The sequence below is a fragment of the Microcebus murinus genome, chromosome 29, assembly GCF_040939455.1.
Source record: "Microcebus murinus isolate Inina chromosome 29, M.murinus_Inina_mat1.0, whole genome shotgun sequence".
Classification (NCBI taxonomy): domain Eukaryota; kingdom Metazoa; phylum Chordata; class Mammalia; order Primates; family Cheirogaleidae; genus Microcebus; species Microcebus murinus.
The window spans coordinates 421,489-439,753 of NC_134132.1; the positions used below are offsets into that span (position 1 = coordinate 421,489).

General features: G+C 41.0%; 1 protein-coding gene across 6 annotated transcripts in view; it reads left to right on the plus strand.

Moving 5' to 3' along the window:
• UBE2D3 (ubiquitin conjugating enzyme E2 D3) overlaps positions 1-2,995 on the plus strand; it is a 34,874-nt gene extending 31,879 nt beyond the window's left edge. For all 6 annotated transcript variants that reach the window (XM_075998615.1, XM_012770951.3, XM_075998614.1 and 3 more), the window contains one exon: positions 1,519-2,995. Coding sequence is in view for 2 of the 6 variants with exons in the window: in XM_075998614.1 (XP_075854729.1) it covers positions 1,519-1,564 (46 nt within the window). In the remaining 4 variants the exon portion in view is untranslated. The remainder of the gene's footprint in view (positions 1-1,518) is intronic.
• The last annotated feature ends 15,270 nt before the right edge of the window (positions 2,996-18,265 follow it).

Genomic DNA, 18,265 nt, shown 5'->3' on the forward strand with positions numbered 1-18,265 from the left:
ATTTTGCCAAGAGGTAGTAGTGTATGGGAAAAACACTTTTAAGCCTAAGCATCTAAACTAAATGTTCATTACTGACAAGCATGCATTAGTATGTCAGCTCTATTTGTGGCTCCCTGTTATGCTAAATAAAGCCTTTGTTGTAAAGCTCTGGCTTTTTGAGAGGATGTACAAGATAGCCATGATTGGTAAAAGCAACCTTAAAGTTTAGAAAAGTAGTTGAATCATATATAGTTCTTTGTTAGAAATGCAGCTAGTTAATTTTTTTAAAGTTCAAACTGTAAATATAAATATAAAAATTCTTTGCCCTTTGAGTATTATATCATCTCTTAAGGTTTATCACTGTATTTTTGTTGAGTTAAGTAGCCTATGGCATGAATGTAATCTAGGGAGAAATTGATAGTATTTATCAATATTAGTAATCTTCCTCAGTAATAGCCGGGCCCCTGTGGGAATTACCTGTTGATTATTTTAAACAAAGATGGTCCTGGTTGGTGTACTCCAAAGGATTCCCATTCACCAGGTGTCAGTGGAGCTTGTTAGCTCCAGTTAACACACTTCTTTAAAGAACATATGTTGTTCTGATTAACACAACCACTCACACCCACCCCCTTTTGAAAATTACTGTTATCACCCTGCCCAATGTCTTCCTCTTCTGCCTCTGCCTGAGTCTCAAAGTCATTTTCTCTTCTGATTAATGCCTAAGGCCAAGTAACTTCGCAAAGTCTAGGATTCAGATAAAAATTTTTTAGTAAATATTTGGTTCTGGCTTTGATGGAAATTGCTGTATATGCTCTTCTGACATATATTTATAAAGTCTTGTGATGTTAAACATGTCAGAATAGATACTGATTTTAGAGTTTCTAATAGAGCACTGTTAGCTTAGTGGTGGTGGAGAGAAAAGATCTTTGATTTTTGTTAGTTAGCTTCTCAATACCAGTTAGGTTTATTAAAGTGTAATACTGCTTTCAAAGCACAAGGTTCACATTGCCCACATTGCTTTGAGTACCCGTGCTATTTCTCCCTTGTTGGCTTTTATTCTAATAGCCACTAGAGATGACATCATGATGATATCTGGAGGTAAAATAGAAATCTATTCTTTCACTTTATTTTAACATACATACATTTATTTATTTTTATTTATTTATTTAATTTTTTTGAGACAGAGTCTCACTTTGTTGCCAGGCTAGAGTGAGAGTGCCATGGCATCAGCCTAGCTCACAGCAACCTCAAACTCCTGGGCTCAAGCAATCCTCCTGCCTCAGCCTCCCAAGTAGCTGGGACTACAGGCATGCGCCACCATGCCCGGCTAATTTTTTTTTCTATAAATATGTTAGTAAGCCAATTAATTTCTTTCTATTTATAGTAGAGACGGGGTCTCGCTCTTGCTCAGGCTGGTTTCGAACTCCTGACCTTGAGCAATCCGCCGGCCTCAGCCTCCCAGAGTGCTAGGATTACAGGCGTGAGCCACAGCGCCCGGCCTATTTTAACTTTTTAAATAACATCTTTTTTTATTTACAGGTACAACAGAATATCTCGGGAATGGACTCAGAAGTATGCCATGTGATGCTACCTTAAAGTCAGAATAACCTGCATTATAGCTGGAATAAACTTTAAATTACTGTTCCTTTTTTGATTTTCTTATCCGGCTGCTCCCCTATCAGACCTCATCTTTTTTAATTTTATTTTTTGTTTACCTCCCTCCATTCATTCACATGCTCATCTGAGAAGACTTAAGTTCTTCCAGCTTTGGACAATAACTGCTTTTAGAAACTGTAAAGTAGTTACAAGAGAACAGTTGCCCAAGACTCAGAATTTTTTAAAAAATGGAGCATGTGTATTATGTGACCAATGTCTTCACTCTAATTTGGTTATGAGACTAAAACCATTCCTCACTGCTCTAACATGCTGAAGAAACCATCTGAGGGGGAGGGAGATGGATGCTCAGTTGTCACATCCAAGGAAGCAGCATTATTCTAGCAGCATCCATTCTTATTTAAGCCTTTTCCACTGTTAGAGATTTGAGGTTACATGATATACTTTATGCTCATAACTGATGTGGCTGGAGAATTGGTATTGAATTTATAGCATCAGCAGAACAGAAAATGTGATGTATTTTATGCATGTCAATAAAGGAATGACCTGTTCTTGTTCTACAGAGAATGGAAATTGGAAGTCAAACACCCTTTGTATTCCAAAATAGGGTCTCAAACATTTTGTAATTTTCATTTAAATTGTTAGGAGGCTTGGAGCTATTAGTTAATCTATCTTCCAATACACTGTTTAATATAGCACTGAATAAATGATGCAAGTTGTCAATGGATGAGTGATCAACTAATAGCTCTGCTAGTAATTGATTTATTTTTCTTCAATAAAGTTGCATAAACCAATGAGTTAGCTGCCTGGATTCATCAGTATGGGAAACAATCTTTTGTAAATGCAAAGCTGTTTTTTGTATATACTGTTGGGATTTGCTTCATTGTTTGACATCAAATGATGATGTAAAGTTCAAAAGAGTGAATATTTTGCCATGTTCAGTTAAAGTGCACAGTCTGTTACAGGTTGACACATTGCTTGACCTGATTTATGCGGAATTAATAAGCTATTTGGATAGTGTAGCTTTAATGTGCTGCACATGATACTGGCAGCCCTGGAGTTCATGGATGGACTTGAGATCCAGCAGCTTTGAAACGTGTATATGGAGTTTAAAAAGTTTATTTTCCAGGTGCAGCCCCCATCTAAAATTTCTCTTCACCTTGTACACTTGACAGCTGGGGGAAAAAAAAATGGGAGTAATAATGGGTCAAAATTTACAAAATAAAGTACTGTCTTGGTGTGGGAGTTGTCATGAGGCTGTGTTGAAGTGACTTATCTATGTGGGATATTGAGTATCCATTGAAATGGATTTGTTCAGCCATTTACATTAATGAGCATTTAAATGCAACAGATATCATTTCAGGTGACTTAACATGAATGAATAAAAGTCAATGCTATTGGATTATTTTTTGTTTGACAAGTGCTATCTGTGCCACTAATAAAACTTCTGTAGCAATGAGGGCATTACTATTCTTCACCCTTCCTAATTCTGACCGTATAATTTTACTTCATTATTTTGATTTGTCCATTGCTTTATTTCCCAGACTTCTGTTAAGTTTCTAACACATCTGTGACTTCACTTCCACATTTTTTGCACTGCTTACACTTATGTGCAATCATTTTCTTGTCTGCACACAAATGTGGAAAGCTAGAAAATAAATGTTAAAGCTTAATTTTTATAAACATTTTAATATGTAGTTTGGACATGATTTATTGACTTAAGGTTCTTCTCTAAACTGGAAGTGAACTGCATGCCTTCTAAAGATGTTTTGGCTTTGTTAATTCTATAACAAGCATTTCATTGGGAAATACCCAGCTATACAATTTTTCCAGTGAGCAATCTTTTTCATTTTTTGTCTTGCTTAAAAAGTAATGGCTCCTTCAGGGTAGATGTCATACTGTCAAAACCTTTTTTAATTCAAATTATGAATGAGAAGTTAGTTACATAACTGCTCCACAAGGTAAGAAATACTCTTCTTTGGATCTATTTTCAGAATAATTCTGAGGCTCATACTCAAAATTAATAGCTTTACTAGGCATTTTTCTTGAAAGCCAAACATGTATAACATTTATAAAATACAATGGATCCCTAATGGCTTTCTAATAGACCTTTTTAGCCTTAGACAACCCTTAGGTATTTACAGAGATGACATCCTTAAACCACTGATTGTCACAATTAGTGGATGTGTCCAGTTGTCTTTATCTTTGACTTGATGTTTTATACATCCCATTTGTCACTTCTAAGGGAATAAGCCATAGAGGCTTCTCCAGGTTTAAGAGAACAGTAAAGTACCTGGAAAACCAACATTTTTGAATGTATGGACACTGGACTGGAGATCATCTACAACGAAAGCTTCAAAAAAATTGAATTTGCCCTCTTACCCCCACCCCACCCAGTAACTTGACATTACCAGTGCCATGTGTAGTACTGAAGTGCATATTAGCAGATTTAAGGGTTGGTTTGTCTATTCCTGTGTATTTCCTATGTTTTTCAATGCATAGACAACTTTTCAGTTTCTCTTAACCTAAAAAATAAGGTCCAATTTGCCTGTTAGTGGTAAATTTGCATTTTAATTGGCTGATTTTTTTTTTTTCTTGGGCAGGTTTGCAATGTGATAATCAGATTTTTTTGAAATAACTAGTTTGCTTTCTTTTGTGGGTGTACTCACATTTTAAAGTATGAACCACAGTTAACTAGTGGCCTCAGGGGTAGTGAAACACTCACTTTTTAAATGGCTTAGTTGAAGTATACTTAAGGTACTGATCATGCTGTGCTATTGATGCGGGGTGCAACTCAAATTAGCCATGTTTTATGTTGACATACAAAACTGTTAAATGACTGTTGATTACACTTAAGTGAACTTGTCTTCTATTATGAGGAATCCAGTGCAAGTCACTAAATATTGTCTAATAGTGACATCTGCATAAGACTTGTAATAGCTAAAGTTAATTGAGCTTAAAGGAATTGTTACCATTAAAGTCTGTGTTTAAAGACACTTTGGTCTTACTCAGTAATTCCAGCTTACATGAAATCCACATGAACTTAATGCTGTTTGTGAGCTTGATTTTGAATAGTTGTAAAAACTATATGAAGAGGCCGGGCGCGGTGGCTCACGCCTGTAATCCTAGCACTCTGGGAGGCCGAGGCGGGCGGATTGCTCAAGGTCAGGAGTTCAAAACCAACCTGAGCGAGACCCCGTCTCTACCATAAAAATAGAAAGAAATTAATTGGCCAACTAATATATATATATATAAAAATCAGCCGGGCATGGTGGCTTGTGCCTGTAGTCCCAGCTACTCGGGAGGCTGAGGCAGGAGGATCACTTGAGCCCAGGAGTTTGAGGTTGCTGTGAGCTAGGCTGACGCCACGGCACTCACTCTAGCCTAGGCAAGAAAGCGAGACTCTGTCTCAAAAAAAAAAACTATATGAAGAAATAGGAAGATGGTTCTCTAAATGTGACTGAGACCAACAATCTCAGCATCACTTGAGGAATTCTTTAAAATACAAATTATCAGATCCCACCCTAGTCCTGAATCAAACTATGGTGTGGAGACCAGTGGTCTGTAATTAGAAGTCCTCCAAGTGCTTCTATATGGTAAAGATTGAGAACCACTTTTAGAAATCTCTTTCTAGCACTCCATTGTTGGCATACTATGTATGACCAGTAATCCTTTGCCTATGTGGTTATTTTACCACTCTTGGTATTTGTGGCTATAGAGAATGTGTTTTGTCTGCATATTTAAATTTCTGATACGTGACATTAATAGTAATTTGAATTGTAAAACTGTGTAAGTTGATTTCCACATTTATGCTTCAAATATTAAGATACATTAATGTCCTACAGTTAACTAATTTTGAAAAACAATGGTATATATCATTCAACCAATGGTCAAGTATTAGGTACAAAAATCTGCCTGCTAAGTGACGTGCTAGCTTGCTAAACAAAGATTTGAAACCAGTTCTCATTTGATCCTACACTAGGCAACTTGCCCCTAACCTCACCCCCATCCGCAGTGAACATCATGTCATGTTAAGGGTGTTTGCAGTGTTTCAATTTAACAGATACTATACCCTGGGATAGCTATTAAAATTTTTTGTACTGTCCCAGTGTAATGGAAAAATAAATGGCAAAGATGTTGGGAAATGGGATTTTAAAATGATAGGCAAGAAATAGGAACCATGTTTACCAGAAGGCTAGAAAAATTGGAATTAGCTGAATGTTTAAGTTCCCAGTAATTAGTAGTAGTTGTTACTATTATGCATTATTTCTTGCTGCCCTGTAATTGCCTGCTCCTTTTTGGCCTCATTTTGAAGAATTTTTTATGATTAACATAGGACACAAAGTTTCTGTTAATTGTCCTTCAAATACATTTTAGTTAAGGTCCCATTGTCAATTATTCCCAAAGTGTACGTTTTCTGATTGAGATTAATTTTTTTAATTTTAAGAGCCCTCTTTCTGTATTGTAGAAAAGTTTTGTGAAATGTCATATTTACATACTTTTGGACTGATCCTAACTTCTTGATTCCTTGTTTACCGTATCAAATTTGAAATAGTGTGAAGTAGAGCTAAACAATGAAGTACTTTGTGCCATAGGTTCTTAGAATAACCATCATCTTTTGCTGATGTTCCAGCCATTTCTCCTGAACTCCCATATAGCTTCCTATTATCCAAATGGCTATGTGGAGGACAGCTTTAAGATGTCTAAAACTGGTCATATGTTTACATACTCCTACCTCTTCTTAGTCTCAGTAAATGTGAACAGATCCAACTTCTCCACTTCCAATCTACTTTAACAACAGTCCTCTCAATTCTACCTAAGAAAATTTGTTCAGAATCTGCCCATTCACTGCTAGCACCATGATCTAAAGCTCTATCATCTCTTACTTGAATTATTACAGTAGGCTCCTGAGTGATCCTGCTCTCTACCCCGCAGCAATCTGTCCCCCACACTCCTGTAACGGAGCCCTTTTAAACTGTCAGGTCATGCATGGCTTTACTCTGAACCTCCCAATGGTTTCCCATCTCATTCAGAGTAAAGCCAAAGTATTAAAAGTAATCTAAAAGGCTATGAGTGACCACTTCACCACCTTGTAACTCTGCTTCATCTCTGCTCACTCTTGCTTGCCTCGCCATCACCCCAGCTCTCTCAGTTCACACAGGACTCTGAGACTTGAACACAGTGCACGTCCTCTCACATGAAGATGTTTGCCTCCTCCTTCCCTTTGCCTAAGCCTATCTTACCCCACATACCATGTACCTTCCTCCTCCCTAACTGCAGGTCTCTGTACAAATATCACATGATTGGAGTGATTTTTCTTGACCAGTCTACGTGCGAACACAGCACCACTGCAGAGTGCATCATGACATCAGTGTCACCTGTCTTACATGTGCTGTTTGTTGGCTGTTCCCCTCCGCTCTACAAGGACAGAGACTTTATTTTGTTCTGTTGTATTTATGAATTGACTAGTTGGTATATTTTAGGCGGTCAAATATTTAGTACACAAATGACCATGACCCAATGGTAGTCTTTGCCAAAAGTACTCCTTGCTTTTTTAAAAAAGTTTCTGACCCTAAAAGAACAAAAACAAAAACTTTAATATACTAACATTAAAAGGCTAATAGTTGAACCTTCTTTACTCTGACTACCTTAAGAAAAGTACTACCACACTGAGAACACATTTCAGTTTCAGTCAGTATGAATGATTACCCTGACCTATTCAGGGTTTAAAAAAAAAAAAAAGCAGGCCGGGCGCTGTGGCTCACGCCTGTAATCCTAGCTCTCTGGGAGGCCAAGGCGGGCGGATTGCTCAAGGTCAGGAGTTCAAAACCAGCCTGAGCAAGAGCGAGACCCCGTCTCTACTATAAATAGAAAATATTAATTGGCCAACTGATATGTATATAAAAAATTAGCCAGGCATGGTGGCGCATGCCTGTAGTCCCAGCTACTCGGGAGGCTGAGGCAGAAAGATCGCTCGAGCCCAGGAGTTTGAGGTTGCTGTGAGCTAGGCTGACGCCATGGCACGCACTCTAGCCTGGACAACAAAGCGAGACTCTGTCTCAGAAAAAAAAAAAAAAAAAAAAAAGCAGCTGAACTAGCTGGGGGGAAACCAAACAAACCATGTTTTTTCTTAATGTGTCAATGACCTATCAAGATAGGAGTACTCTCAGACCAAAACCAAACTCAAACCAGGAAGCCAAAGAGGAAGAACTTATTCAAAGGCCTGCTTTCATCCTAAGAACACTTGAGGTACCCCAAGTGTACTTGAGCTTTAATTTTCATGGCCCTAGCAAAGCCTGGGAGGTACCCAAAGAGTGCTATCAGTTAGACTTTTTTTTTTTTTTTGGAGACACTGTACTTTGTTACCCAGGCTAGGGTGAGTGGTGTCATCCTAGATCCCGAAACCTCAAAACACCCAGGCTCAAGTGATCCTATTGCCTCAGCTTCCAAAGCAGCTGGACTACAGGTACTCACCACTACGCACAGCTAATTTTTGTATTTAGTAGAGTAATTTTGTATTTTTAGTAGAGATGGTGTCTCGCTGTGTTTCTCAGGGTAATGTTGAACTCCTGGCTTCAAGCAATCCTCAGCCCGAAGTGCTAGGATTACAGGCATGAGCCACCATGCCCAGCCTCTCCCAATCTTGAACTTTGTTCTGTGGCAGAATATTCTCCTGAGAATTTGTAATAGTTTGGCCTTTGTGAAACTTTGCAGCCTTAAGTCTTACTACATAAGTGGTCCAAAAAACTTAAGCAGTGGATTTAATTTTTAAAGTGGTTCCAAATTAGTAGAGCCACCAGCTGTTAGAAGAAGCAAACACTCTGCAGGAACTGAATAATGGCTCACAGTTAAAAAGCAGTGAAAGGCCGGGCGCGGTGGCTCACGCCTGTAATCCTAGCTCTCAGGGAGGCCGAGGCGGGCAGATTGCTCGAGGTCAGGAGTTCAAACCCAGCCTGAGCAAGAGCGAGACCCCGTCTCTACTATAAATAGAAAAAAATTAATTGGCCAACTAATATATATAGAAAAAATTAGCGCCTGTAGTCCCAGCTACTTGGGAGGCTGAGGCAGCAGGATCGCTTGAGCCCAGGAGTTGGAGGTTCCTGTGAGCGAGGCTGACACCATGGCACTCACTCTAGCCTGGGCAACAAGTGAGTCTCAAAAAAAAAAAAAAAAGAAAGCAGTGAAAAAGTACAAGGGAACATAGCATCCTAATGTGGTGGGAGTCAGCCAATTTGCACAAATTTCAAACTGAAAATAGGCCGGGTACAGTGGCTCATGCCTGTAATTCTAGCACTTTGGGAGGCTGAAGCGGGAGGATTGCTTGAGGTCAAGAATTAGAGACCAGCCCTAGCAACAGTGAGATCCCATCTCTTAGAAAAGAAAAATTAGCTGGGCATGGTTGCATGCACCTGTAGTCCCAGTTACTTTGGAGGCTGAGGCAGGAGGATTACTTGAGCCCAGGAGTTTCAGGTTAGAGTGACCTTTGATGACACCACTGCACTCCAGCTGACCAAGCAAGACCCTATCTCAAACAAAATAGGTCATCCAAATTGGAAAAGAAGTAAAACTATCTCTACTCACAGATGATATGATCTTGTATATGGAAAATTCTAAAGAATTCATAAGAGGCCGGGCGCTGTGGCTCACGCCTGTAATCCTAGCTCTTGGGAGGCCGAGGCGGGCGGATTGCTCAAGGTCAGGAGTTCAAAACCAGCCTGAGCAAGAGCGAGACCCCCGTCTCTACTATAAATAGAAAGAAATTAATTGGCCAACTGATATATATAGAAAAAAATTAGCCGGGCATGGTGGCGCATGCCTGTAGTCCCAGCTACCCGGGAGGCTGAGGCAGAAGGATCACTCGACCCCAGGAGTTTGAGGTTGCTGTGAGCTAGGCTGACGCCACGGCACTCACTCTAGCCTGGGCAAAAAAGCGAGACTCTGTCTCCAAAAAAAAAAAAAAAAAAAAAGAATTCATAAGAAACATTGAGAGCTAAAAAATGAATTTGCAGGATACAAGATCAATACAAAAATCAGCTGCATTTTTAAACAGTAAACAATAAATGAAATTAAGAAAATTCCATTTATACATCAAAAAGAATAAAATATTAGGAATAAATTTAACCAAGGAAGCGCAAAATTTATACACTGAAAACTACAAAATGTTTCTCAAAGAAGTCCTAAATAAATGGAAAAACATGTTGTGTGCATAGGTTAGAAGATTAAATATTGAGATGGCAATGATCCTCAAAGCAATCCACAGACTCAATCTCTATCAAAATCCCAATGATTGTTTTGCAGAAATGGAAAAGAAGATTTAAAAACTCATGGAATTGCAAAGGACTGCAGAGAGCCAAACAATCCTTAAAAAGAAAAAGATAAAGGATTAACACTTCCCAACTTCAAAGCTTACTACAAAGCTGCAGTAATCAAAACAGAGTGGTACTAGCCTAAGTATAAACATACAGGTCCACGGAATAAAACTGAGAGTCCAGAAGTAAACTCATACATGTATGGTCAATTGCCAAGATCATTCAATAGAGAAAGAACAGTCTCTTCAACAAAATGGCGCTGGGACAACTGCCTATCTATATTCAAAAGAATGAATTTGGACCCCTAGCTCACATCATGTACAAAAATCAGCTCAAAATGAATCAAAGTCGTAACTGTAAGAGCTAAAACCATAAAATTCTTAGAAGAAAACAGTGTATTTTCATGTCCTTGGATTTGGCAATAGTTAGAAATGATAGCAAAAGCACAAGCAACCAAAGGGAAAAAGCTAGATAAATTGGACTTCATTAAAATTATAAACTTTTCCGTCAAAGCACATTTTAAAAGTGAAAAAACAACCTCCAGAAAAAAAATAGGAAAAATATATGAAAATCATATATCTGATAAGCGTCTAGTATCCAGAATATATAAGGAAATCTTAAAATTCAACAAGAAGAAGGCTGGGTGCGGCGCCTGTAATCCTAGCACTCTGGGAGGCCGAGGTGGGTGGATCGCTCAAGGTCAGGAGTTCAAGATGAGCCTGAGCAAGAGTGTGACCCCGTCTCTACTATAAATAGAAAGAAATTAATTGTCTAACTAAAAAAATATATATGAAAAAATTAGCTGGGCATGGCGGCACATGCCTGTAGTCCCAGCTACTCGGGAGGCTGAGGTAGGAGGATTGCTTGAGCCCAGGAGTTTGAGGTTGCTGTAAGCTAAGCTGATGCCACGGCACGCTAGCCCAGGCAACAGAAGTGAAACTCTGTCTCAAAAAAAAAAAAAAAAAAAAATCAACAAGAAGACAAATAACCCTATTTAAAAAACAGGCAAAAGATTTGAATAAGCATTTCTACAAAGAAGATATACAAATGTCCAGCAAGTACATGACATGAAAAGATGCTCAACATCCTTAGTTATTACCGAAATGCAAATCAAAATTACAATGAGATGGTCATTTCATACCCATCATAGGATGGCTATAATTTTTTAAAACAGAAAATAATAAGTGTTGATGAGGATTTGGAGAAACTGGACCACTTGCACATTGCTGGCAGGAATGTAAGATGGTGCAGCTTCTGTTGAAAGCAGTCTGGCCGTTCCTCAGAAAGTCAAACAATTCCCATGTGACTGAGCAGTTTGATTCATGGGTATAGATATTGAAACAAATATTAATTCTTATAAATGAATGTTCATAGCAGCACTATTCACAATAGCCAAAAGATGGAAACTGTGAATGAATGGATGAACAAATTGTGGGATTTCCACACAGTGGCATATTATTCAGGTATAAAAAGGATAGACTTTGAAAACATTAGGCTAACTGAAAGAAGCCAAACACAAAGAACACATATTGTATGATTTCATTTATACATATATCAGAATAGTTAAATCTGTAGAGACAGGAGCAGATTGGTGTGTGCTGGGGACTAAGAGGAGGGCAGGACGGGGAGCAACTACTTAGTGATATGTGGTCCCCTTCATGGGTGATGAAAATGTCTTGGAATTGGATAGAAGTGACGATCGTGCAACACTGTGAGCACACTAACCAATGCAGAATTATACATTTTTAAATAAAAAATTAAACATTTTTAAATGTTATATGAATTTCACCTCAATAAAAATTAGCCCCCACAAAAGATAGTAATAACCACGCTTATGTAATAACTTTTAGGTGCCAAGTGCTGTTCTGAGTTCTTTACATATATTAACTCTTAATTCTCATAACAAACTTATACATTTATTTATTTATTTATTTATTTTGAGACAGAGTCTCGCTTTGTTGCCCAGGCTAGACTGAGTGCCATGGCATCAGCCTAGCTCACAGTAACCTCAAACTCCTGGGCTCAAGCAATCCTCCTGCCTCAGCCTCCCGAGTAGCTGGGACTATAGGCATGCACCACCACGCCCAGCTAGTTTTTTTCTATATATATTAGTTGGCCAATTAATTTCTTTCTATTTATAGTAGAGATGGGATCTCGCTCTTGCTCAGGCTGATTTTGACCTCCTGACCTCGAGCAATCCGCCCTCCTCGGCCTCCCAGAGTGCTAGGATTACAGACGTGAGCCACTGTGCCCGGCCTATACATTTATTCTTTACATGCTCACATTATTATCTCTACTTTATAGATGAGGCAACTGAGGGAGAAGAGGTTAAATGATTTGCTAAAAGTTACTCATCTAATGGCAAAGGCTGGGATTTAAATCTAGGTAACTGGGTTTCAGAATCTTATTTCTCAGCCATTATGATAGCAATAAAAGAAAATTAAAATATGAATAAAGAGCAAGAGACTGTAAAAATAACCAGTTTTGAAAAATCATCAAAATCAGTACTTCAAGAAATTAAAAAAATAGACTATTAAAACTTAAATTTAGAAGATAAGTTTAATAGCCTAGTAGACACAGCTGAATAAAGAATTAGAGAAGTGGAAGATATGAAGAAATCATTCTGAATATAGCACAAAGAGTTAAAAAATAGAAAAGAGTTTAAGAAACATGGAGAAATGACTTTGTCTAACACATGTCTAAGTGGACCTTGAGTTCAGTTTACAGCCTCTATCCTCCAAATGCACCTTTCAATACATTAGTATCCTCATTATCCTTGGGGAATATATTCCACAACCTCCAGTGGATGCCTAAAACCAAATCCCATATATACTATGTTTCTCCCTATACATACATAACTATGATAAAGTTTAATTTATAAATTTGGCACAGTTAGATATTAACAATAACATCTAATAATAAAATAGAATAATCATACTGTAATAAAAGTTACATGAATATACTGCCAAAATATATTATTGTACTGTACTTACCTTTCTTCTTGTGAGTATATGAGATGATAAAATGCCTATGTGATGAGATAAAATGAAGTGAATGATGTAGGCATTATGACATAATTGAAAAATCCCAGAAACAATTCCTAAGTTTTATATTGCACACCATTCTGAGTAGTGTGATGAATCTCATGCCATCCTGCCCCTCCTGGCCAGGCTCCATCCGTCACCTAGCGGCTTATCGCATGGCCTGCCGCGGCCTCAGGGCGCTTATGTTCAAGTAACCCTTATTTTACTTAATGGCCCCAAAGCACAAGAGTAGTTTTCATACTATGGTTGACCACAGGTCGTAGAAATTGTGGAAAGTGAAACTGTAGATAGGGGAGGACTACAGATTGTCCCTGACTTGTGCTGATTTGATTTAGGATTTTTCAACTTTACGATGGTACAAAGTGATGTGCATTGAGTAGAAACCATACTTAGAAACCATACTTAATGGTTTCTACAATGGAATCCCATACAGATATTCTGTTTTTCACCTTCAGTATAGCATTCAACAAATTGCATGAGATATTCAACATTTTATTATAAAATAGGCTTTGTATTAGATACTTTCGCCCAACTGTAGGATAATGTAAGTGTTCAGATCACATTTAAGGTAGATTAGGGTGAGCTACGATTTTCAGTAGGTTAAATGTATTAAACACATTTCTGACTTCTGGTATTTTCAACTGACGACGGGTTTGCGGCGTCGCCCCGTCATGAGTGAAGGAGCAGGCGGCACTACATATCCTCTGCAAGAAACCACCGAACCGTTGTAAGAGTTTCCTCTTTAAAGCAGGCCTGCTATTAAGCTTTCTCAGTAAAGCGGGCATCGGAGGGATGTTGCCGGAGCTTGAAGAGACTCTCCTGCTATTCCGGCGGGAGTGAAGACACCAGAAAGCGCCCAAGGCCCAGAGCCGTCCGTCTCTGGCTTTGCCGCCGGGCAGACGTCCGCCCTCCTGCGGCCTGCACAGGGGCCCGGGGCTCCTGCGCCCGCGGCTGCCTGCCGCCTGGCCGTCAGACGCCCGCGGCCCCCTTCCGAGACTCCGCACGACTTCTGCATGGCTGGCTTGTGGCCCGCAGGCCGCACGGAGCTGCCACGCCCTCTGCGAGTCCCCGTGGGGCCTGCTGCTCTGAAGGCCCCCGCCCCACATCCCGCGCAGGCCCGCACGGAGCTGCCTAGCCCTCTGCAAGTCCCCGTGGGGCCTGCTGCTCTGAAGGCCCCCGCCCCACATCCCGCGCAGGCCCGCACGGAGCTGCCTAGCCCTCTGCAAGTCCCCGTGGGGCCTGCTGCTCTGAAGGCCTCCGCCCCACATCCCGCGCAGGCCCGCACGGAGCTGCCTCGCCCTCTGCGAGTCCCCGTGGGGCCTGCTGCTCTGAAGGCCTCCGCCCCACATCCCGCGCAGGCCCGCACGGAGCTGCCTAGCCCTCTGCAAGTCCCCGTGGGGCCTGCTGCTCTGAAGGCCTCCGCCCCACATCCCGCGCAGGCCCGCACGGAGCTGCCTAGCCCTCTGCAAGTCCCCGTGGGGCCTGCTGCTCTGAAGGCCTCCGCCCCACATCCCGCGCAGGCCCGCACGGAGCTGCCTCGCCCTCTGCGAGTCCCCGTGGGGCCTGCTGCTCTGAAGGCCCCCGCCCCACATCCCGCGCAGGCCCGCACGGAGCTGCCTCGCCCTCTGCGAGTCCCCGTGGGGCCTGCTGCTCTGAAGGCCTCCGCCCCACATCCCGCGCAGGCCCGCACGGAGCTGCCTAGCCCTCTGCAAGTCCCCGTGGGGCCTGCTGCTCTGAAGGCCTCCGCCCCACATCCCGCGCAGGCCCGCACGGAGCTGCCACGCCCTCTGCGAGTCCCCGTGGGGCCTGCTGCTCTGAAGGCCTCCGCCCCCCCCACGAGCGCCCGCACATCCCGTGCAGGCCCGCACGGAGCTGCCTCGCCCTCTGCGAGTCCCCGTGGGGCCTGCTGCTCTGAAGGCCTCCGCCCCCCCCACGAGCGCCCGCACTCCCGTGCAGGCCCGCCTTGCCCATTGCGGTCCCGGCTTCCCTCCCCGCACTCGGGCCGGGGGCCTAGTTTTTGCCCAGAAACTCTAGACTAGCTTGATCCTAGCCAGTTCAGCAAAATTCTCTGCTATCTAATAGGCTGAACCATGCCTTTTCCAATAAGATCTGAACCCTTTCCAAGCTTATTTTTCCTTAGATACTCTCCCTCAGCTCTAGGGTACCATATAGAGTTTCCTTATATCATATAGTTGCTCTTTTTATCATAAGTTAATCATTCTTTATATTAAACTTCTCCTGTTTAACCTGTTGTATTATTGCTCTCTCTTGATTGGACCTAGACTGTTCAAGAAGAGAGAGGAAATGAATGGAGCTGAGGCAACTTTTAAAAAGATAATGGCTAATCATTTCTAAAATTGATTAAAAATCCTAAACTAGGCTGGACGCAGTGGCTCACGCTACTGTAATCCTAGCACTCTGGCAGGCCGAGGCAGGCGGATTGCTCAAGGTCTGGAGTTCAAAACCAGCCTGAGCAAGAGCAAGACTCCATCTCTACTAAAAATAGAAAGAAATTAATTGGTCAACTAAAAATATGTAGAAAAAATTAGCCGGGCATTGGTGGCACATGCCTGTAGTCCCAGCTACTCTGGAGGCTGAGGCAGGAGGATCACTTGAGCCCAGGAGTTTGAGATTACCGTGAGCTAGGCTGACACCACGGTACTCTAGCCCAGGCAACAGAGTGAGACTATGTCAAAAAAAAAAACCTAAACTACAGATTGAGGAAATCCATTGAATCCCAAACTGGAAAGAAAGAAAGAAAGTCAACACTTAGACACATTATGGTGAAACTACAGACTACCAAAGAAAAAAATGTCAATCTTAAAACAAATAGAAAAGAAAAACAAGTGAAGTATAATAGATTACCTGCAAAGAAAACATTGGTGGATAAACTTAAGTAAAAATGACATATTTCTTTTTTTTTTTTTTTTTGAGATAGAATCTCGCTTTGTTGTCCAAGCTAGAGTGAGTGCCGTGGCGTCAGCCTCGCTCACAGCAACCTCAATCTCCTGGGCTTGAGCGATCCTTCTGCCTCAGCCTCCCGAGTAGCTGGGACTACAGGCATGTGCCACCATGCCTGGCTAATTTTTTCTCTATATATTAGTTGGCCAGTTAATTTCTTTCTATTTATGGTAGAGACGGGGTCTCGCTCTTGCTCAGGCTGGTTTCGAACTCCTGACCTCGAGCAACCTGCCCGCCTCGGCCTCCCAGAGTGCTAGGATTACAGGCGTGAGCCACCGCACCCGGCCCAAAAGATTTCTTAACAGCAACAATGGAATAGAAGATAATAGAATATTCCCATCAAATAACTATCACCATAGAATTCTATGTTAAGGAAAATATCTTTCAGGAATAAGGGTGAATGATACGGATAAATTTAAAAAACATTATGTTTAGCAAAGAAGTCAAAATACATAGTGGATGACAATATTTTGCATGGCATTCAAGAATAGGCAAAATTAAACTATGGCGATAGAAACCAGAACAGTGATTATCTGGGGTGCCAGGGAAATTGATTAGAAAGAAGCTCAAGGGAACTTTCTAAGATGAAATGTTCCTTTTTTCTTGAGACAGAGTCTTGCTCTGTCACTTGAGCTAGAGTGGCGTCACAGCAACCTCAGATCCTGGGCTCAAGCGATCCTCCTGCCTCAGCCTTCCGAGTAGTAGAGACTACAGGTGCATGCCACCATGCCTAAGTTTTCTGTTTTTAGTAGAGACGGGGTCTCACTCTTGCTCAGGCTGGTCTCAAACTCCTGACCTCAAGTGATCCTCCTGCCTTGACCTCCCAGAGTGCTAAGATTATAGGTGTGAGCCACGGCGCCCAGCCAAAATGTTCTTATCTTGATAGGAGTAGTAATTACACAGGTATATACATTTGATAAAACTCATTGAATTGTGCATTTAAAATCTGAACATTATATATAAATTACTTCAAAAAATGAGAATGAAATAAAGACATTTAAGTGAGCAAAAACAAAGTTTACCTCCAACAGTTTTTCAGAGCTAATTCAAAGAAAATATATAATAGGCAGAAGTAAAAGTATCATATCTTAGTAAAGATACCTTGAAATCTCACAGATGAAAGAAGGAATCATAAGTAAAGTAGTAAAAATGTGTATACATTGAAACAAACTGTTTGAAAGAATGTTTTCTGGGATTTGAAAAAAGGCTATAAAGAAACAACAAAGCATATGAACTGAGGAGACGCACATGATAATAAGAGCCTTTTAAGGTCTCTTAGGGGAGGGTAAAGATAATGATTAATTTTAGAATTTAGTGAGTTAAATAGGCATGTTAAAATGTATAGTTTGGCCAGGGCAGTGGCTCACTCCTATAATCCTAGCACTCTGGGAGGCCAAGGCAGGAGGATCGCTTGACCTCAGGAGTTTGAGACCAGCCTAAGCAAGAGTGAAACTCCATCTCTACTAAAAATAGAAGAAAAAAAAAATAGGCAGTCAACTAAAAATAGAAACAAAAAATTAGCTGGCTGTGGTGGCTCACACCTGTAGTCCCAGCTACTCGGGAGGCTGAGGCTGAGGCAGGAGGATTGCTTGAGCCCAGGAGTTTGAGGTTGCTGTGAGCTGGGCTGATGCCATGGCACTCACTCTAGCCTGGGCAACACAGTTAGACTCTGTCTCAAAAAAAAAAAAATGTATAGTTTGAGGGTAAAGAAACATATCTTCTTTACGGATAAATTCTAACTAATAAATATAGAAGGGATGAGGGAAATAGAAAATTACCCTTGAACTCCACAGCAGCTCCAGGCAAGATCCACTGATAGAAACTAACATTAGTGGGTGAAAACTGAAGCAGAAACAAGGTATTTATATCTTTCCTGCCAATATTTGTTAATTACAAAGGGATAAACAGTAACTTCATAGTGGAGAAACCTGACAGACGCCACCTTAAACAACCTGAGCAGGTTAGTACTCCCAGCAATGCATCTCAACGTCACCCACACCCAATCTCATGTATTGATAAGGGCTTTTCAACTCTGTGGAACCCTTCCCAGTAATGAGTAAACAACCTCCATCCAATCATGCAAATTCTTAGATAAACCCAAATTAAGGGACATTCTACAAAATAACTGATCAGTACTCTTCAAAAACGTCAAGGTTCTAAATGGCAAGGAAAGGCCAAGGAAATGTCAGATTGGAGGAGACTAAGGAAACATAGCAGCCATATGCAATATGGAGTTCTGAACTGGCTCCCCCAGCAGAAAAAAGACATTAATGATGAAAAACACTGGTGCAATTTGAATAAAGTCTATAGATTAGTTAATAGTATTGTATCAATGCTGATTGCTTAGATTTGATTCTT